This window comes from Solea senegalensis, linkage group LG5 (genome assembly GCF_019176455.1).
Source record: "Solea senegalensis isolate Sse05_10M linkage group LG5, IFAPA_SoseM_1, whole genome shotgun sequence".
Taxonomy (NCBI): Eukaryota; Metazoa; Chordata; class Actinopteri; order Pleuronectiformes; family Soleidae; genus Solea; species Solea senegalensis.
Window position 1 is genome coordinate 13,517,034 of NC_058025.1, and position 21,364 is coordinate 13,538,397.

At 42.5% G+C, this 21,364-nt stretch overlaps 2 protein-coding genes across 5 annotated transcripts; one reads left to right on the top strand and one right to left on the bottom strand.

Annotated features, from left to right (window-relative positions):
* The first annotated feature begins 1,400 nt into the window (after positions 1 to 1,400).
* Positions 1,401 to 12,740, top strand: LOC122769148 (LHFPL tetraspan subfamily member 2a protein-like). Of its 2 annotated transcripts, XM_044025468.1 has the most exons (4): positions 1,401 to 1,590; positions 9,675 to 9,886; positions 10,000 to 10,420; positions 11,343 to 12,740. In XM_044025468.1, the coding sequence occupies exons 3-4, from the start codon at positions 10,009 to 10,011 to the stop codon at positions 11,597 to 11,599; spliced, it is 669 nt and encodes a 222-aa protein (XP_043881403.1). In that variant the 5' UTR covers positions 1,401 to 1,590; positions 9,675 to 9,886; positions 10,000 to 10,008; the 3' UTR covers positions 11,600 to 12,740. The 2 variants fall into 2 exon arrangements, with proteins under 2 accessions (XP_043881403.1, XP_043881402.1); XM_044025467.1 differs by lacking the exon at positions 1,401 to 1,590 and adding an exon at positions 9,494 to 9,586 and having other exon boundaries at positions 9,675 to 10,420.
* Positions 12,741 to 12,831: 91 nt separating this feature from the next.
* On the bottom strand, positions 12,832 to 21,338 carry LOC122769146 (secretory carrier-associated membrane protein 1-like). 3 transcript variants are annotated; one of them, XM_044025463.1, is made up of 10 exons: positions 21,267 to 21,338; positions 19,419 to 19,499; positions 19,077 to 19,187; positions 18,963 to 18,974; positions 18,539 to 18,650; positions 17,776 to 17,904; positions 16,984 to 17,143; positions 16,198 to 16,299; positions 15,893 to 16,010; positions 12,832 to 15,413 (listed from the first exon to the last, which is right to left on the bottom strand). In XM_044025463.1, the coding sequence occupies exons 1-10, from the start codon at positions 21,321 to 21,323 to the stop codon at positions 15,240 to 15,242; spliced, it is 1,056 nt and encodes a 351-aa protein (XP_043881398.1). In that variant the 5' UTR covers positions 21,324 to 21,338; the 3' UTR covers positions 12,832 to 15,239. The 3 variants fall into 3 exon arrangements, with proteins under 3 accessions (XP_043881398.1, XP_043881397.1, XP_043881399.1); XM_044025462.1 differs by having other exon boundaries at positions 18,963 to 18,977; XM_044025464.1 differs by lacking the exon at positions 18,963 to 18,974.
* Positions 21,339 to 21,364: the final 26 nt, after the last annotated feature.

Genomic DNA, 21,364 nt, shown 5'->3' on the forward strand with positions numbered 1-21,364 from the left:
CCAGGAAAACAATACAACACTATTTTCTCAGCAGTGGCTGAACTGTTTGTTCTGAAATTTTAGGGTTTCATAAATGAGGTAATGACACAGATACACACACACAAACGCAGCGTTAATTGGAGCTTCAGGTCTATGTGGGCTTTAAGACACTAAGCGTGGAACCTTCCACAACAGCTTTACTCTCAGTGTTACCAACTGTGCGTCACATTCATGTAAAACACTGACACACTGACACTAAGAATCTTTTCTTTGTCCTTTTTGACTGTGAAGTAAAGGTCAAGAGATTGAGTTTTTATTGCCTTTTTGAGGAGTTCAGATTCAGGATCTTGTTGGTATGGCCTGTATACTTCTGCACTTTACTTTTATTTATCTCCTTTAACTACTTCCTTTTAGCTTTTACACTCTGTTGTGAGTTTTATATCTGAAATCGTTTTGTCTCCATAACCATTTGTACTGTTTGTGCTGCTATCTTGACCAGGACTCCCTGGAAGAGGAGACCTTGTATCAATTGGAGCTTCTTGTCTAAATAAAGGACAAATAAATAAAATAAAATAAATAAAATCGCATTTTTCAAAGTGTCCCAACTTCTCTGGAAATAGGGTTGGTATATACACACATTATGTATATGTGTATATACACTATATAGTCACACGTTTGTAGCGGAAAAGTCCTTGTGTTGCAGAAAACACGCTTGTTTCCAGAGGTGGAAAGTAATGGATTACATTTACTCGCGTTGCTGTGATTGAGTGGGTTTTTTGTGTACTTTTAAAGGACAGGTCAATGATGAGGACAGGTGAATGAAGAGGACAGGTGAATGATGGGGACAGGTGAATGATGAGGACAGACAGGTGAAAGGTGAGGACAGACAGGTGAATGATGAGGGCAGGTGAATGGTGAGGACAGGTGAATGAAGAGGACAGGTGAATGATGAGGACAGGTAAATGAAGAGACAGGTGAATTGGTGTTATTTAAGATCCTCGAGTGAGTGAGAAAGTTAAAGCATTTGTGACCTTTGACCCATTTTGACTGATACATCATGTGTTTACTTATTTTATTTTGTCAGCACTTTAATTTGTAAAGGTTTGCCTTGAATTAAAAACAACTTTGTTAGATGGTCCTTCATGCTCGAGAGAAAGAAACCACAACCTTGTTAAAAAAGTAAGTACAATTGTTTTTACTTTAACTTGAGTACTTTTTTAGACCAGTACTTTAACTTGTACTTGTATGTTATCAAAAATAGTGGTACTTTTCTCTAATTTATTACCATCATCATTATCACTATTACCATCAGCTGTGTAACTTTTCGTAGTCTTTCTCTCAGAGTGGGGGAAGGGACCAGAGGGAGGGCGGGAGGGGGAAGAGGACTACGTCAGAGTGAAAGTAGAGTGGGATGGCTTTGTGTGAGGAGAAGAAGTGAAGACAGAGAGAGAGAATATCGTCCAGAAGAAAGGAGTCTCACGAGCGTCTGCAGAGCCGTGCCGTGCCGAGCCGAGCCGAACCGAGCCGAGCCGGGTTAGAGAAGCAGCAAGCGTTTCAAAACAAAGGGCGACTCCTTCACACGCGTCTGCACAAACCTCACCGTGACTTCTCGTAAGTTCATTCACTCACGTCTTTACACACACGCGCACACTTGTGTCTGTCATTAACAGCTGACCTCTCAGCGTTCGCTTGTAAACGCGGCTTAAACTGCCATATTTACGTGACATTGAAAATGCTGGATGTGAATAGGAAGAGGAAACAGCAGCAGTTTTTCTCTCTGGATGTGAGATATCAGCAGCTGGATGTGTTCAGGTGGAACATCTGGCAGCTGGAGTCCTCGGCACAGTGTTAGGGAAATGTCCTCCACGCTTACCTACTTTGTTTTGATGTCTTAATGTGTATATTATATTCCACTTGTCTTTCTTCCACAACCCCATGTCCTTTAAACACAGGGAAGAGGTCCATGTGTGTGTGTGTGTGTGTGTGAGTGAGAGCCACCCATGGAGCTCACAGCCTGACTCACACTGCACTGAGAGGGGAAGTGGTCCTACATCATAACCTAAACAAAAATCAGAAAGATGTGCAGTGTTTATTCTAGTTAAGTTCAAGGACAAACTAAAGCACAAGAAGGAGGAGGGGGAGGAAGAGGAGGAGGAGGGAAATCACAGCCATCTCCAAAATGAATTTGCCCTAGCCTGCCCACTTTTCCTAGACTCAGTTTCGGCTTTGCCTCGACGTCAAGCGCCAACTTGTTTTGTGTCATTTTGATGGAGTGATGTGATGCACTCAAGCAAGTATTGCCCTGTAGTGCTGTAAAAGCAACTTGTCATTCTGATAAACTGGAGACCAGTCACGTTTGTTTCTCTCCCTATTTTTGTGAGTTATGAACATCAGTAGCATCTTGTGAAATTAGGAGGAAGTGTGTTAAACCACACAGAAGATACTGAAGAACCACAGAGATGGTTATGCTGTCATATTTTTGAAATGAAGCCATTGCATTAACTACTTAATGATCGAACCCTCTGAGGAAATCACCATTTATTTAATCTCTGGTGCATTTTTTGGATTCATATAGAAACTTTTCAGATGGCTGAACAGTGGGATTCTCCAGTTTCTGTAACTCTTATTTCATATATCATATTTTATTGTATAAAAGTGTTTTCACAGGCTGAGCAGTGTGATAAGTAAACAGATGTCCCTGCGTACAGTCATATGTAAATTGCCTATTGATGTATTTTTCCTTCATCTGAAAACTAGCTCAGTCGAGCAATACTATCAGACATGACTGAGGGAGTGTTTGTGTGTACACACCAGCAGTGCAGGGGCGGGTGGGGTTACATTTCTGAAACTTTTCGTGGCTCTTTCTTTGTGTTTTCAATTAAACCCCCACAAATGTCTCACTTTACTCGCCCGATGATGCGTCCATCTGTCTCGACATGAAACATATTGCTTTGTGCGTGCAGTGGAATGTCGCTGGGTGACACGAGATGTAAACACTCGCTGTACTGATAAACACAGAGGACGTCACAAGGAGCTGATGGCTTTAGGGTGCGTTCACACCAGCCCTTCTAAATTGAATCCTAGTTTGTTTGCTCGGAAAGTCCGGTTCGTTTGGAAAGGTGTGAATTTGAACTCTGGTCCGCCATTAAAAACGTAGGTCTCGGTTCACCTAAAGTGAACCAAATGCAGGAAGCACACTACAACGCAGGGTTTGTCTTAATTCTTGATGCAGTGTCGCCTCAGGTGAGGAGGGGAATACTTTATTTGAAAGGTTTGGTATGTTGGAACCAAACCTGGAACGGCTGAATGTTGCAACCCCCAATTGGATCGAGTCCCCAATCGTAGTCTAGCGGACTATTAGGTGTGAAAACGGTGGTTTGAATATTTCTTTTACCTAATCTATACACAAATGTTTTATCCCAGGCGACACACACAGCCTCTCTCATGAGGTCTGTAAACAAACAAGTGGAACGCTCGTAGAAAAAGTAAACAAGAGAATAGAGACGAAAACAAGAGAATAGGAGAAATGAGAGAGTAGAGCACGGCCACGCCATGCCTGTCATGTGCTGGTGAAATGTGAGGGTCACTGAGGGGCTTTGTGCGTCAGAAACTGCGGGGCCACTACAAAGTCAGTGTGAGGGGCTGGGGGGTGTTGCACAGATTGAATAGGTTAGGGGCCACAATGGCCTGTCTTTGAGGGAGAGAGGAGGAGTGCATTCTGGGCCAATGGCGGCAGGTCTGAAAGCTTGAGACAGAGCGAGGGGGCTGGTCTCGGCCCCTCTTTGTTGCTGCTTTTGTTGAGTTGAGTCACACCAGATGAAGAGGCACAATTTTATTTAGGCTTTTTTTGGACAGACACGCATTGCTATTTCTCATAGGACACTAACTTGACCTCCGTTGATTGGGACGGCCTGAACAAAGTCTTATCCCTAACCTTAACCATAACCAGTGCATGTCTAACCCCCAACCTCAACCTAACCACAATTCAAAGCTTATCCCTTAACTTAACAAGTTTCTCAGACATTAAGTTCTGCCTCATTAGGATCAGGTTTTGTTCCCCATGAGGACTACTGGTCCTGACAGGGACAGTGTTTTATGCCAGAAAAAGATATCAAATACAAGTATGCACACACACACACACACGTTAATACTTTTCTCTGGGGTAGTCATGCGTGTTTTATGCAATTACACCCCGGGTGAATGAGCCCAGGCTAGCACCTTTCACAGTTTATGCGTGTGTATTTGTTTTCATGTTTTTTGCGTCAGTAAAGTGGGCTGTATTGTTTCAGCATGCTTTTGGAGGGCTTCTCGCTGTTGACTCTCTGTTTACATTTTGGGGGCCTCTTATTGTCACAGAAACCTCAGTCCCTCTGGTTGTGTTTGAAAGCTAGAGCTGTTGCCATTTCTTCACTCTCTGTGCACAGTTGGGGAACATTTGATGGCTTTTTACAGCTTGAATTGTTTTATAGTGTTTAATCTGGGTCCGTAAAATAAATCCAAACCAACCGCTGCAGCGCTAAGCATGCATCCGTCACTCACTGGCGGAAATGATGGTATATGCTTATCCATGGGAAACATTTTCTCCTCTTGAAACCCACTTCATTCACTGTTTATGGAGGGCTACGAAAGCAAGTGGCCCACAGGGATGTGTTTACAAAAAGAGAAGATGTTGAAGAGAGCTGCATGAGTTGTCCCATAATATCTGTCAGGGTTGAAAAACCTTCATGTAAACTGGAGAAGCAGAACTCGGCTTGTTCTTTTGAAGCATGCAGGTGACTCTTTGCCTCCCTGAGGCCACGTAGGATGTAGGTGGGATAATCAAAAGCAGTCGTGATGCGTAACACTTTCGAGTCATGTGCGTTTTCTTCAGCTTGAAAGGCTTTGCTGTCTCTCTGAAGGTAGATGCTTGGTTGGACTTGTGCGAGCAAACAAATGAGCTGTAATGAAAACGTCCAAAGTCAAAGCTGCAGGACATGCGTGTGTCTCTTCTCCGGCTGATGTTATGGCTTGCCTGCAGGTCTTGCGTCATCCGCTATGAGCGGCTGACTTGGAAACCATTCTGTGTAAAAATGAAAAGGCTATTGATTTGGAAATCGAGACTTCAGGGTGTGATATTTGTGTGTGGGTCATGAAAGCTACATTGCTTCATTTGCCCTGCTCTGCTGGTGCATTCTTTTATGAGCGAGGGATACGTTTGGTCCTGCCCAACTCTGTGTGGTTTCATACTAGTTTTATGTCTCTCGGTTTTATTTCCTTGGTCTTAGAGACTCGGAGGGAAATTAGACCCTCGTCTGTGGCCTGTGATTTGCCCACTGTCCACATCTTGTTGGAGATGCTATGTAGTCCTGAAAAATGGTGAAATCGTCTCTTTTGTGGTTTTGGTTTTAGGGCCTTCCTCCTGGTTGGTCCAGATGCATGACCAGACCAGGCGCAGCAGCTTAGGGAACAGATTGCCTTGGTTTGAGGTTTCTGGTTCAGGATCTGTGAGTTAAGAAAAAACGAGTTCATGGAGTCTTCCCAGCCCAGATCAGCTGGGAGGGGGTCATCTGATCTGGGTGGGTGATTCAGCAGCTTGAATGCCTCCAACTGGGTCCCATTCACACCTATTATGAAGAAACGAATGCCTTTCTGTCATCTCTGACAGTTTTTAATTCATGTCCATGAATGGTGTTTCTCACAGACCTTAAAAGAGTCTGTCTATCTGTCCTGCCCTTCATGGAACCGCCTGGGTCAACAGTGCTTTAGATCTCCTAACCACCCACAGTCGTCCTTCAGAACAGGCTGCATTGGCCAGCAGTCATTACCTCAGCACCTTGGCATGCCACCAGTGCTGTTGCTGATATCTCAGACCAATTACTCTAGGTTTAGCCCTCAGTGGTCTCCCTCTGAGTAACGGCCAACGGACTGACCCACATATGCCTCGTCGTCACAGCATTTTCTGGGGCTTAGAAAAAAAGGCTCTGACTCAAGCTGTCGTTATGCTTCATTAGTGGGGATTTTATTGACCGTAGAGGTTACTCGGCCAACAGGTCTTCGCAGCCAAAACATGACCCAACTGTTTGTGTATTTTAGTCAATGAGAAAAGAAGTTTGTCTTATAGAAGCAAAAAGAAGTTGGCTCGCTGAATGAAGGACTGGAAAACTGTGTATAAGTTGGCATCACACCCACACTCCGTGAGTAGAACCCTGTGTGGCGAGCGTGGGTTCTGTCAGGACAGGAGAGCAGTGTGGGAATGAGCTGGTCCAGATTAGACACAGAACCACATGACCGCTGATCAATTTGGATCATGAAGGTCACACCATGATCTGTCAGTATTGGTGGCGATACAAATCTATAATGATGATGACTCTACGGCAATAACAAAGGCACAGAATCGTCATAATTCCAGTGTTTTACTGTATGTGCTTCACTGTGTAAAATAGTCCTCGCTCAGCGCTCAGGTAAACACAGTATAAAGGAAGGAAGTGCTGTTGAAGTACTTTCCCACAAGTCTGTTCGGCAACCGGCAAACAAGCGGAAAGTATTCATCAGTTTCAGGATGTACTGACCTTTCTGCTCAATAAACGGCACTGCGGCACACACACGCACACATACACATGTAGACAGGATGCTTATGTCTGCAAGAAAGCCCCACTAGGAAAAGTCACGTTTTTTTATCTCCACATGTGACCATGAGTACTGTACAGGCCCACTTGACGATGACGATAACCGTCGATGCTGGTTTCAAGGATCACTCAAACAAAAACAAGGACATGCAAGTGTGTCCAAATGGAAAGGACTTGTCACCATGGCCACGTACTTAGAAGTGGAAGTGCACACATACATGTGAGTGACCTTGATAAGTGAGAGAGATTTCCTGTAAGTGCAGAGCAGAGAGAGATCACACAAGGTGCCTGCAACTGCCTCTGCACAGGCATGTTCAGGCTCCATCCCTGTACTTTAAAGAGGCAGAGCTGCTAATTTGTGGGCATTGTAGTCTTAACAGACAGCACCGGGGCCTGGGCCTGGACGGACTATAATCAGCTGCAAGCAGAACACACCACAAGAACTCCGCAGAGAAAATAAAACTGTAGCCTGGGTGGCTGTAAACAAAAAGTTATGCAAACAAACATGCATGCATGATGTGTGCGAGCTTAAAAGATTCACAATTGCATATATATATTTATCCAGGATGCGCACACGCCCATTTAAAAACAGCTTTTTTGCAGTTGTAACGATGGAGTCGTGCTGAAGGCGTCACTGAACGAGCGCTGTCGTGTGACAGCATTCTAACAACTAGGATGACAACAAGGAGAGCTCCATGGTGTGTGACGAGGTTGGAAAGCAACTAAATAAATAAATAAATCAATCTTGGATCATTTTACGGCCTCATAAAGCATGACACCGGTGCTTCCTGTTTGTTTTCTGTCATTTCCACACATAGTAATGCTGTCGTAGCTTCTTTTTCCTGTTGCTTTAGCGCCACTCGGCTCACTTGTAACTGAGATCTGTCCCCACAGTGTATTATCAAGGTGGGTAATTATGCAAGACTGTGTTTATTGGCTGAGGGTTTGTGCAATCTCTAATTAGGATGCGTAATTGTAGAATGGGAAGACAGCTCATTTTCAGTGCTGTGCTCCTGAGATTCTGCAGTTGGGCTGAAATTGAACGTTGCAGATGCGCGTCACTGTCAAACCCAGGACAAAGTGGAGAGAAAGAAACAAGCACAATTCACTGCACCACCGTACCTGCTGTAAATACAGCAGAACTGCTCTGAAACACAACCGTGACCTGTAGAAATCCAGCCACATATCAAGTGTTGCAAATCTCATACCTGCGCCTCAGATGTTGTCATGCCTCCGACTTTGTTATTATGACCTAGTTCTGAGGGTTTTAAGTCAACCTCAGCTTAAGATGAATCGGTTGGAGATAATACTTATTTTGTCGCCTGAGGCATGTCTGAAGGTCTCTGCCTCGCACTGACTCAGATCATATCAGACGACGTACAACTTCAGTTTTCATTCCTGACAGATGTGGTGGGACGATGTACCATCTCGGCGGGGAGGGTTGTGTGTAACCTAATCCCACACTTATCCCCCTCAGGGCAACAAAGTGACTTGTGGCTCTTAATGAATGTTTTCTGTGCTGAACTTCTCATCACCGCCTATGTGACACACACACAGCAGGAATTATAGCCATCATTTGACTGAACAGCCCACTGTTATCAGTTTAACAAGCCTCCCTTTAATGTGAACGTTTAGTCTTCTAATCTACCGAATTAGACCACAGAAATGTTTTAAGCATTACAAAACAGACTTGATTCCAGATTTAAGATGACCATTCTTTGAGAGTACAGTGAATTCATTGTTGTTGTTGACGGGGCTTACATAGTTGAAAGGGGGATTGTATCATCCAGGATAATCCAGAAGTCTCACTGTGAAAAGTTTACATTCCAAGTGATAGAAAACAGCAATGGAAGGAATCAATTAAACATCTAAGTTGTCATGATACTGCAATTTCTGTGTTGAGTTTAACTAATAATGGCATCATGCATCAGTTATTTGCTGCTAAATTAGATGAAATATTAATCCCCTCAGAGAGGAACAAACCTGTACAAATAAAATCAACACTATCTGCAACACTAAGTTCAACCCCTTAAAAGTAAAGTACCTAAAATGGATACTTGAGTAAAAGTACAAGTATCTTACCAGAAAATGACTCAAGTATATGACATTTACTGTGCTAGATGTGTGAATGGGTGTATGGTAGAAAAGCTCTATATCAATACAGACCATTACCAACTCTTCTTCTTCTGATTGTATTGGGTAGTAACGAGTGACAAAGACAGTTATTTGTACTTTGTTACGTTACAACACTGCACGTCCTAAAGTCCACCAGCGAGAAAGACAGCCGCGCTATATTTAAACTACATATTTTCCTGTGATCATCATAATGCTACACCCTGACATCAGAGGTTCTCAGAAGAACCTCCTCGCTCGCAGGAGCCCGTGGCCAGGCCACTGTGGTCATGACAATAAATCATAACATAGCAACAGCATCACAATTGCTTTGATTGAACTGTACACATTACACACACACACACACACACACACACACACACACACCGCATCTGCACATAAATTTGCAATGTTTTGAATGCTGCCGGGAATCGAGCAAATAAATTTTAGTTTAAAAAAAAAAAAAAGACACAATGTTGCCATCCCCCTTTCTAATCCATCACATGTACAGGACCTGGCATGTGGTGCCGTGTGTTACTGTCAGGACGTGGCGTGCTGTAACAGAGCTCTGTCCTCTGATGCGCTGATCGCTGTTGACAGCTGCTCAGCAGCAAAACGCACACGCGGCTCCTGTCATTTGGCGGATGAAGCCAAGCACACAAAGACGGTTGTAATCACGGGGGAAATGACGACGCTATGAACTCAGTCGTCTCTGGCGGTGATGTGAGCGTGACTCACGGTGACTGTAGCTGCAAACATCTGGAAGTGTTGCTCATGGTGCGCTCACTGCTGCCTGCCTGGTTGCAAGAAGTGGATGTTTATTTTTTTTCGGCGGCGAGGGGTTCCGGCAAAATACAAGGGAGCTTGATGATTCATAGTGGAAGGGAAATGTACGCACGTTAGTTACGTCCACTTTTCCTTGTGTACATATTCTGTGTGTCTCTGTCTGACCCCCATCGTGTCTCTCTCTTTTCATAGGTCTGCTTCTCAGATAAAGCCATGGCTGAGGGAAGCTGCTTTGGTGCGTTGTAGATGTTTGGGATGACCAGAGCTGAACCTTACCTCAACGAGGGAGAGGGGAGAGCAAAGAAGAAAGAATCGAGGGAAGGAGGGAAAACATCTGCTCAGAAAGGATAAGGATCAGCAGCTCATCTGGATCTGAACAGGGAACCTGCTGGAGCTTTTTGTTTGTAAGGAAAGAATTTAAACTTGTCAAAATCAGAGATTTGTGCCTGGGAGGAGCTTTAATCGACTTTTTTTTCTTTTTTTTTTAAATCACTGTTTGTGACCCTTTTAAAAAAAGAGTAACAAAATGTGTCATGTCATTGTAACATGCCGCTCCATGCTCTGGACTCTGCTCAGCATTGTCGTGGCCTTTGCTGAGCTCATTGCCTTCATGAGCCCCGATTGGTTGCTGGGATTCCCGCGGTCAGACTCCAGCGTGACCGGAGCGGGAGTGGACTCCGGAGAGTACCGTCCGTCTCTCGGCCTCTACAGCCGCTGCCTCCGCGTCGGGGCCCGGGGGGTAGGGGTGAGCTGCGGGCCGTACGCTGGGACATTTGGCGAAGTGGCCAGTGACTTCTGGAAGGTTGCCATGTTGTTTCTGGCAGCAGGGACGTTGGTGCTGGGGTGTGTGGCCTGCGTGTCCATCTTCAGCCTGTGTTTCCAGAGCATCTTGAAGAAAAGCATTTTCAACATCTGCGGGCTGCTGCAGGCTATCGCAGGTGAGACAATTTCCTTACTGATACGATACTCGGTATTGGTGCTGATCCGATACTGGTCACAATCACTGGATCAGATATTGGGCAGATAAAAATGTACAATCTGATACAATTCAAACATCCTGTATGTCGCATGCTTCACTATGCACTGACTGTACAACATTTAAATAAGAGTCGGCAACAGCATTTTAGCTGAGTCATGCTGTTTATTTCTTCTTCATGTGAGAAGAATTACACAGTTGGAGAATTATTTCCTTGAAATAGCTAGAAATGTATTAGCACAGGACTGATATCGGCGTTGGCAGATAGTCAATACACTAGGACATATGAGTAATATGTATAGTTTTTAATATATTCAATTATTGGCCACTTTATTAGGTACACCAGAAGGTCAAAGAAATGTGATTTGAGTTTTTCCAAGAACTGTGGATCGAGGTGGTTTTTACTACTAGATCTAATTGAAAAAGGAAGTGATAATATATGGAAGCATATATACATTGATTCAAATTTTATAATTTTAAACCAAACTATCTGTGTTTTCACTGATACCTTGCCTCCATGGACCGGACAAACTCGAGACGCGAGAAGCACTTCATCTATTACTGAAGCCTTTTTTTTTTATGTATTTAATCTGTGACATATGTACAATAGTGTTTACACGAATCATGCTATTCATGGAATTTATATCTACTGACTAATGTGGTAAAACTTTACCAAACTACAGGTCTTTTCAACAACAGGCTCCCAAAGGTGGAGTCATTATGTGACATCACTGTAGGAGCTGGTCACATTCTTTAAGAGATAAATAAATGCTGAGTCCCCGTGTGTCCAGCTGCAGTGTCATCACAGTGTGTTTGCTCTCTCAGCCTCAGTGTTTACATGAGTGTGATGAAACCTCTCGTCTCATCTTGTGCTCTCCCTCCAGGCCTGTTGTTGATGGTGGGCCTCATGCTGTATCCTGCTGGTTGGGGTTCAGAGAAGGTGATCAGTTACTGCGGCGCTGAGGCCTCGCCGTTCAGGCCGGCTCTGTGTTCACTTGGCTGGGCGTTCTACGCAGCAATAGGAGGAACGCTGGCGACCTTCCTCTGTGCCGTTCTGTCTGCTCAGGCGGAAATTGCCACCTCCAGCGATAAGGTTCAGGAGGAGATTGAGGAGGGGAAGAGTCTGATATGCCTACTTTGAGCCCACACAATCATCTTAATGTGTAATCGGGAGTGACTTTCTTTATGATATCCTGGTAAAAACCTGGTTGTTTTAAGGAACGAACGTTTGGTAACAGCTTTGGCGTTTCCCTCTGAAACTTGCTGAAGGCTACGTAAGGCTAAGAACCTTACCCATACACTTTTCCTTTTCCTTCTTCTTCTTTTTTTTTTTTTTTTCTTAATAACCAAGATACTGTCTATTTTTGTAAAAATATTCACCTTAAACAAACCACTGTACTAGAATAATGTGTTGCGGACAGATTAAACGCTGCCAGTAAAACAGTGTGTAGGACTGTGATGCCATTATAACGTTCGTTTATATGGTTCACCTGCAGACCTCAACAAACCACTGAGTGTTAGCAGATGTACCCGCTGAAACACCCAACGATGTTCTGAGTGTGTGCATGCGTGTGTGATTACAACTGTTGAGGCTCCTACATATTTGCCTGCTCTAATTCTGTGACACAGCAGTAAGATATTTAGTTATTCTCAGATGTGCCACAAGGGATTGTTTACATAAAAGGTAGTTCCTACTTGTAAATGAATTCTATTGTAGCTCCATAACTGGCTGAGTGTGTGTGTGTGTGTGTGTGTGTGTGAGAAACTTGCCATGTTTCACTGTGTCCTTGCCCACAGTAAGATAAACCACTGCAGCTTATCTTGGGCCAATGCTCCCAGTGAATCATGGGAGTTACTGTGTTCAAAGCAGATCAAGGCAAAGACATTTTAAGTTGAATAGATTCCCCTTTTCCATCAGGCACCCCATATTGTGTTTTGCACTTGACCCTGGATTAATTTCACATTGCTGTAAATCGGATTCATGTGATGCTGCGCTATTATTCATTGTAGGTGAGCATGTGCAATAAGTGAGCTGTAGTGTGTGTGTGTGTGTGTGTGTGTGTGTGTGCTTTGGGACTAAGAGGATGAGACCACGATATGGATTTGTGTCGAGAAGCATTTCCAGACTGTTTAGTGTTGATTGTTGGCTGTTTTTGTTACATTAACAAGAGTAACGGCTTGTGGTACAGCGTGCGATGCTGCGTGCGTGAAAGGTTGATATGTGTGAAGAGAAACAGTCTGTTCTTTGTACTCAAATAAACCAGGCCTCCTTTAGTAAAGTTCTCTGTGATTAATGACTGTAATCTTTGCTTTGTTTGCTTGTTGCATCCAAACCTGATCCTGGACAAAACTTGTAAACGTAAATGCACAAGATTTCTTTCAAATTTTATTTAATGTTAATACCATAAATATACAAAACTCAAACTATTTCACATGCGACAAAGGCCAGACAAGAGTGCATTACATTTTCTTTTTACATGTTTCTGATAATGGAGATCAAATTTTCAATTTTACAAAATATACAAGTGTCCCTTTTGAATGACTTTCTTCTTTAATTCAGTGAAATAAAAAGGCCAGTGGTCAAAAACAAAGTTTGGTGTCGGCAGACTTCAAACACATCACTGGCACTGCGGGCCAGCTCATCAAACACGTCGACAAAATATTCACTGTGGCACGGTTTCATTTAACAACTGCTTCAAATTATAGATACATGGAAATTCTGTCAGTGTAGTAGTTAATAAGTAGTTAATACCTTAAAGTAAAATATGATAAGGGAACACATCACAAACCAAGATGGAAAAAAAACAACCTACATGACATTTGGTAGATCTCTCACAGCTTTTCAGGACTTAGAATAACACTTGAGGGCGATTTTCCTTGTTCGTTCACCAATCATACACACAGTTTTACCCACACATACACAACTCGCAAGTAATTTAACACTTTTTCTTTTTTAAATCTAGCTGATGCTACGATCATGTCATTTTTACAAAAACACACTTTAAAACCAAAACCAAACACAACTGAAATGCAAACAACATAAATTACGCCATAAATAAAACCGATGTTCGTCTTTTGCATGAAAATTGACGCAAAACAAGAAATGTGCAATACATTAAAAGATATGATGTCCAAAATAACATGAACTGCTTACAAAATGTAGGCTTAACTACTTCATGAAAAGTTGATCTTCTCCTCAAGTTTCTCACCCACTACATTGTTTTAATGCCACACGTGTGTGTAACATCCACTCTTCACCACTATGAGGTGCTAAACCACAACATTAATGTAATCCACGTCCATATTTCACCTTAATGACAGTAGTCTGTACAACTTTGTGCTGAAAAACACCCACGCTATTGTGTATAAATTAACATTTCTTAGTGATGACATAGAATGTGCATCAAGTCCAATCTATTTTGGCTATGAAATGAAACAAATACCAAAAAAAATCACCAGTATCAGTGTATTTATTATGTTTTCTATACAGGGTATTCTAAAGGAATAGCTTTAACACTGTCCAGGTCGTCTTCAGTGAGAAAAGCCAGGTCACTTCTCTCAGTAATCACTCTGTAGGGACCATGTGTCCTCCATCTACAGGAAACATGAAAACAGGAGGCTACGACTCTGCAACTCTCAGACTCATTAGCGCGTTAGTTTCTAACCAAGTGTGAAAGAAAACAACCGAGGAGAGAGCCACACAGTTAATGCCAAACATACACACGTACATAAAGGAAAGGGCGTTCTCTGCTTTTTTTTTTTTGCTGAACCAGCCCATGAAAGCCCTGGAACTACATAAACGTTAGTGGTGAGAACTGGTGACCTGTCAAACAGCCACTGGGACATGCAGTAGTTTTATAACTCGCTTCTCACAGAAAACCGATGGAAAATACATGAGGGAAGAAATTCTTCCGCTGTTAAAGCACGTCATTTTCATGCTGTCACATCTTAGTAAGCTACAGAGATGCCGACCAAGCCCACTTTTCCAAACAAAGTAGCACACAGAGGTCATCGGAGCACTGTTGGGGACTGCGGGCAGGTCCTTTCATCACAACATACACACATAATCCCATTTTTTTTTTTTCTTTAAGAATGACATTTTACCATCATCACAATGGTATTGTCTGAGATTAGAAGCGCTGATATAGTCCAAGGTGAAATTCACCTTTCACATCTCCATGACCAAGCAGTGTATTATAAAAAAAACCCTCCACACTGGAGCCACATTTTTCTTTTAGTGAAGTACACATTCACACACAGCCGCAGCCATTCAAACATATACTCGTGTCAGTACGCGATCAAGAAAACAGATTCATGTGCAACACCGTGATCAGATTATCACTTTTTCATGAACTCAACACTGTGTTTACCAGGCAGGAAGCGGCTTGCAGGTCGTCACCATGACAAAAATAAGGTATGCTCGAAATGCCAATCTCTGCCTGACGTAGGATCACCTCAGCATGACATGGGAGCGAAGTAGTGAGTAAGAAAATTGACATGAAATCCCACACACTCAAGGAGAACACCTTAACTCGCTAAGTGGACATTTCAGGGGATGTGAGCATATAGTCAGCTGACTGAGAAGCAGACATGGTGGATGTGTGACTGACTCTTAGGTGAGGGTGGACAGCTCTGGGCACCTTCCTGTATATATGTTGGATCCGAGGAACTGGGCCAGAGCTGTGCATCTCCATCTTATCAGTGTGTGTGTGTGTGTGTGTAAGCATGAGTGTGTATGTGTAAGCATGAGTGTGTGTGTGTGTGTGTGGGCATGTGTCAGTTTATGGATGAGGTTTGAAGGCTCCACGAGCAGCATTGGTTGCAGCATTGGTTGCAGCATTGGCCGCGGCGTTAGCGGCCGCAGTCTGAACGGTCTTGTTCGACATGACTCCGGTTGCGAACTCCTGCTGAGCCTTCTCAAAACTAGCACCGGTGGTACGATAGAGCGCGTGCACCTGGAAAGAGTGGAGGAGAAAATTAGACCACAAGGCTGTGGGCACAGCATTGTCTCATATATCTCTTCCTGCATGATCACAACACTGGAGTGAATAACAGTTTTGCACGGGATCCTGTTCATTCTTGACACTTTCCCAGTGCCTATATGGACTCACGTTAGAACCTAGATCAGTCAGAAATCTTTGAGACACAAATTTGAACTTAAGCAATATCAAAAATACATAGGCAACAAAATTACTGTTAACTGTTTAATGTTAATGTATAAATAATTGACATCAGCCTTCACAACTATGAAGTATTTCCATACACTGTATATAGTTATTTAAAAGGCACATTATTTAGGGTGCTATTTACATTTTAGTAAAATTGAATACTTGTGAATGACTGATTTACATCATTATCCTGTTACTCTCATTTGTATTCTCACAGTTCAGGTTGAGTGCATTAAACACAGCATGTGTAGGGCGTATGCCGTTACCTTTTTAAACATGATGAGCGAGCCCACAGACAGTGCAGTGAACAGAGCAGCAATCAGTAACATAATGATGCCCACTGGGATACTGGTGTTCAGACCAGTTAAAGCTGCAATCCAGCCACTGGTAAAACAAAACAAAGGTAAGGTATTGGAACTTTTACTCACACAGCACTACAAAACAAGTATTGCGCCTAAGTCTCAAAGCACCACCGGCTTTGTTGTTTTTAGATCTGTAACCATTGGCATTTGGATTGGAATGATGTGAGTGAAAGTTGGTCTTGTATATTAGCGCGCTGCAAAATACTGACCATGTTCCCCAGCCAGTGATGCCGATGGTTTGTAGGACGTGAACCCCAAACTGACAGATATAGACGAAGAAGAAGACAAAGAAGCGGAATGAGCTGTCACTCCTGTGGTGGACAAAGAGAATGAGAGCATTAAGAGACAGCAGCAACATGGAGGCAGTTAAAATTACCCTTCAGCTGTGTTTTTAATCCACATTTTTTGTGCTCTCTTCCCAGACTCCCAAAAACACGAATCCCAAAAAGATTCTTGTGATTGAATAATGCCAAGAAACAATCACAACTATTTATCTGAAATAAGGTTAGTTTGACATAATGGCTAACAGAGACATCTGTTGTAATGACAGTCGGTACATTTACATGTTAGATAGTGCATGTTTACATTCAGTTGGACTTAAACTCAGTACATGCTCCACAGTTCCTGCCCATGAACTCTGACCCAGAGATGAGAGAAGGAGCAAGTACACAGAAGAAGAAGACAACAGCCAGTGAAACACTTCAGCTTAAAGAATTGAATGTTTATGGTAGGAGGACTAAGAATGACACTTGACTTGCTACCCACTAGCCACTAGCATGTGAAATAATTTAACTGTGCATGGAAACACACTGACTATTAAGCAAACAGGACATTATGGGTTTGACAAGCAACTGCAGCATTTGTTGATATGTCACGTTTCATTGTTTTAATTGGTGATAATGCACCTTGAAAGAAAATGAAAAAGGAGCGGAGAAGCATTCCCATTACCATATGTGTGTTGGTAACCCATTGGAATTCCTCATTTATCTGCTTACCTAAAAGCCCCGTAAAGTGGTCTGTACCAGCAGACAAAGGAACAGGGGGTGAAGAGCAGAAACCATAGGATTGCCAGACCAAAATCTACGCCACGAGATGCGTCCACAAAGAACCAGGCTAAGCAGCCAAACATGTTCACAAAAAGTGTGCCTGCGTGAACTGGAGAGGGTGAGAGAGATGGAAAGACAGAGAGAGAATAAATAAAATACAATCACCAAACGAGATTCCTTTAAGTAAAAGAACACAATTAAACCATAACTTATATACAGTAAAATTGTACACATCTCTCACTTCTATAATTCATCTAATGCACTAGTAATAAATGAGCAGACAAATGTGTTTGATAATGAAGTGATTTAAATTACTGTTCATCGAGTTATTTAATGACTCTGAAATGAGATGTGCTGCAGAATAAGGGGCCTCTTGAACAATGTAAGTAAACCCTGCTGCTCTGCAGCTTGTTTAACCGAACTACGATAAATGACAATGATAATATTCACTGGAGAGTAGGTAATACTTCTCCAATTGGGCAGTTATTCTGCCCTCTCAGTAAAGATGATCCATGGAGTTTCTCATCTTGACTCAAGAGCGCTGTCTTTCATTGTGAGTTCACCATTTCTTAATTCCTCATTCAGGCTTTACAATGCTTTTCCTGGAAACCCTGCCCTCTTTCTCCCGCTCGTGAGCAAATCTGCTCAGCTTACTGCTCAAAACTGTTTGCCTGCACTCGGACACAATGCTGCCTGTGCTGAATTAAAAACAGAGAATAAACTCCATAATGATCCACTTACATATCCAAAGGTTGTACATGATCTTGACCGTCTTCTGGAACTCTACAGGGATGTCGACTGCAATATCGTGATAGAAACATGGGCCAACAGGGAACTTTTCTGGCACTGGAGGCCAGTTGTTCTTACGACCTGTGTGGAAAAAGGCAACACTAATTTGATGATTGCTCCTGTATAATATCCAGAACTTTTTTTTAACCTCATGCAAAGTGATCACTATATGCTGTTTACCCTAAAATAAATAAATGTAATGAGTGTGCGTGAACTGAACACTGCATTTGTCTTAAAACTGATGCTAAAATGTAGTTTAGGAAAACTAAACGGTGCATCCACACTGTTACTTAATTAAGTACATTTTAAAGAAGACACTTTAAAATCAAGCTAAATTCCCCAAATCTATGAATCATTCAAGTGTTCAATAGAATATAATGTATATCATAGTCCAGAATGTATATTGGTGCTAATATAGGAAAAGTGTGTGCACATTGTTTCATGTGCACATGAAATGAGTCAGACTCAAACTCCCAAATACACAAATTCATACATTGCATATTTTGTGTAAAGAAGGCCCTTGGATACTCAAAGTGTACTGTTCTTCAAATATGGAAAGCTGTGCCAAATCCAGCTGTTTCCATGGTAACATACAAACGGCCTGATTCTTATCAACACTGCAATAAGTCTTGCTTTAATTGCCAGTGACCACACTGACTCTGAGGGTTAATGTGAACCGAGTGTGTGAATAAGGGATCTCACTGAACTGACTGACCTCCCGCGGCTCCATGGGACTGTAATTCTCTTTCCCGACGATCAAGCTCAGCTGCTTTCTTCTCCAACTCCTCCTGCCTTCTCAACAACTCTGCCTGAGCACGTGCTTGGTCCTAACAAAGACACAGAAATGCCCCTAAAATTCACCACTCAGCATCTGACAGGAGTTGTGATATCCAGATAAGATAAGTGATGGTAGATATTTTCCACCCAGGTATGCTTGGGTGTGTTAGTTTGAGCGGGGTTGGAAACACAATCTACTCCTGCTGTCATCTCACTTGTCTTCTTCTGTTAGTACTAACCTAGCTCTAACATTGTACTCTGAAGGGAAAGCTACAGGTGGGGAAAAGGCATTAAATAAATGCACACTAAAGACAGTGACATGGAGTGGTGTGGTGTGGAAGACATCAGATAAAAGACAATACCTCATTGCGCCTCTGCTAGGCCATTGAAGCACAGATGGGTATATAGAAAACAAATAAACGTAAATGTAAATGCAGTTGCAGTATATTGTATGAGCATGTTTCTGTATGCAGTACCTGAGTCTGTTGCTGTGAATAAGCAGGTGGTTCTTCTGTAGGTTTCATGATGGCAGGTTGCGTGTTCTGGGAAGGGGCTGGAGTAGGTTTGGGAGCATTTCCAGGGGCTGCCTGTAATCCAGCATAGATCTGCTATGTTAATATATGTGCAATCCAAAAGGCAGAATCTGAATCAAAACTGTAATTGGGCCGCAGTCAAATTTTGTCAGTGGAATCCTCTGTTACTGAGAGGTGGAGGAGGAGAAGAGAAAGAGGGTAATGGATTAAATTAGGTCACTGATTAAGAATCACACGAACATAAACATGCACAGTCTCATCAATAGTCATGCTTCTTAAGCTGACCGTTCTGGCATCTGTGAAGGGGTTATATTCCTCCAAACCACCAGGTGGGGCAGACCGAGTCACCTGCGTCACAGAAGGATCCTACGAGACACCGAGGATTTCAGAGGGTTAAAACTTTTAAAACAAAATCAAATTCATAATTGTTACTGTTTCTACCAACCAATAATTTGTATGCTAACCACACTTGAGCAGACATTAATTAGAGCCTCTTAAAGATCATGTTCTGACCAGTCATTTTTGTATTAAACAGAATAAACAGTAAGGTGTAAAGTGGGAGCACAGTGTCCATGCAGTTAAAGAAATTAAGGCTAGTGTTTCATTACTTTCTTGGCTTTTAAAACACGATAAATAGAATGAGGTGCAAAGAGATGTGATAAAGAAATGTTATTGAATGACCCAGAAGAATTGCAGTAGCAGCCATAATAAAAGTTGTATGTGTTCTCTAAATGCTATGGAAAGGAGCTTTATTACTTCCTTTCACATCCCCTTTTTCATTGGATACTAGGCCAACCTTTAAAAAAGAAAAATCCACAATCCAGTGCAAGAATTACAATATACATGACTGACAAGGGATGCAGCTCATCGTGTAAGTTGCATCCAGCTATAAATACCTGTCCTTACAGTCTGATTGTGTTGCCCGGAGACAGTGATTTCGATTTATCAAGACAGTCAAAGCCAATAGCAAGATTGTGCTAGTAAAGCAAAGTGACAGCAAACAGGTTGTGTCCATGGGACATTTGAGCAGTAGATGTAAAAGATGATAATGAACACATCATAGAAATAGTGTTACATTGTGTATATTAAAGCCCTGTGATTGCAGTGACCTGTCCATGGTGTACCCCGCTTTTTGCCCTGTGTCATCTGGGATTGGCACCAGTGACCCCCAGCCACCCTCATGTGGAGGATAAAGCAGTAGACAATGAGTGAGTGTTTCTATTCGACCATATATAGGTAGAATAATAACATCAACAAAAATCACCACAGGCCAAACATGTTTTCTTCACACCCTATTAGTTTTCCATCAAGGCCAACGAGAAGGGTTAAGAAATGACTATTTTTGCTTTTCGGACTCACACCGACAGCGTCCATCTTAACTCCACCCACTGACAGGCCCATGCTTAAATAGAGGGAAGGGAAGTCATTAGCGTTCGACAGGTGATCTGTTGGCTTCGCCATCGCCAAACTGCAGTCAACCCCTGGTGTTAAGTGTCAGGTAGAAAACCTTTACTACAGTGCACCATATTATACAACACTGGTCTATGTAAAACACGAAGGGTTTGTTGTCACCATTTGGCCTACAATGAATACGACACTTGAAGAAACTCAAACAAAAGCTTTGTCAACTGTTGTCTTTTTCAATGTGTTTTAAGTGATTGTCCGTGTGATTCCAGGGTTAGTTTAGTGTCAGCATTGTGTGCGACACCTTTTTAATACAGCAGTATCTTAAATTCCTTACTTAATGTTGAAACATTAATGATACCGCATTTAACTTCAACGTAACGTTTAATATCCCAACATTGTGTTCATGTGTATATGACTGTTGGTAACTGTTGGTACACGACGTACCTGATTGATGCTAAGAGTTAGCTAGCTAACATCATATGGCTTTATTCTTTGTTTGCATCGTCGTTATTTAGTGAATTTGCAGGCAGACAGTCACGTGTTGTATAAACCTTAGATGTATTTAAAAAAGGCAACAGACATTTCATATGTGCGTTATAAGACTGACAGTACAGACAAACATTAGCTCTATGTGCTAGCTAGTCAGACCGTTAGCAGGGATGCTAGCGTTAGACTGGCATCAACAGTTCTCCAAGCGTTAGCAGGCTAGCTAGCCAGGTTAGCTACCTGGAAAGGGTTGCTGAAGTCCGGGTCTGCGAACGGGTTGCTGTCAAAATCAGACATTGTGTCGCGTTTTTTTAACACTTTACAGTGTGGAAGAGCTC

Bases quoted from the DNA above. Each gene is read 5' to 3' on its own strand.
- LOC122769146 (XM_044025462.1), bottom strand. From the start codon at position 21,323: ATGTCTGATTTTGACAGCAACCCGTTCGCAGACCCGGACTTCAGCAAC. The intron at 19,500-21,266 runs GTAGCTAACCTG...GGTGTCTCGTAG, and splicing joins ACTTCAGCAACCCTTTCCAG to GATCCTTCTGTGACGCAGGT. The intron at 15,414-15,892 runs GTAACGGCATAC...CACTCTTTCCAG, and splicing joins CGCTCATCATGTTTAAAAAG to GTGCACGCGCTCTATCGTAC.
- LOC122769148 (XM_044025468.1), top strand. From the start codon at position 10,009: ATGTGTCATGTCATTGTAACATGCCGCTCCATGCTCTGGACTCTGCTC. The intron at 10,421-11,342 runs GTGAGACAATTT...CTCTCCCTCCAG, and splicing joins GCTGCTGCAGGCTATCGCAG to GCCTGTTGTTGATGGTGGGC.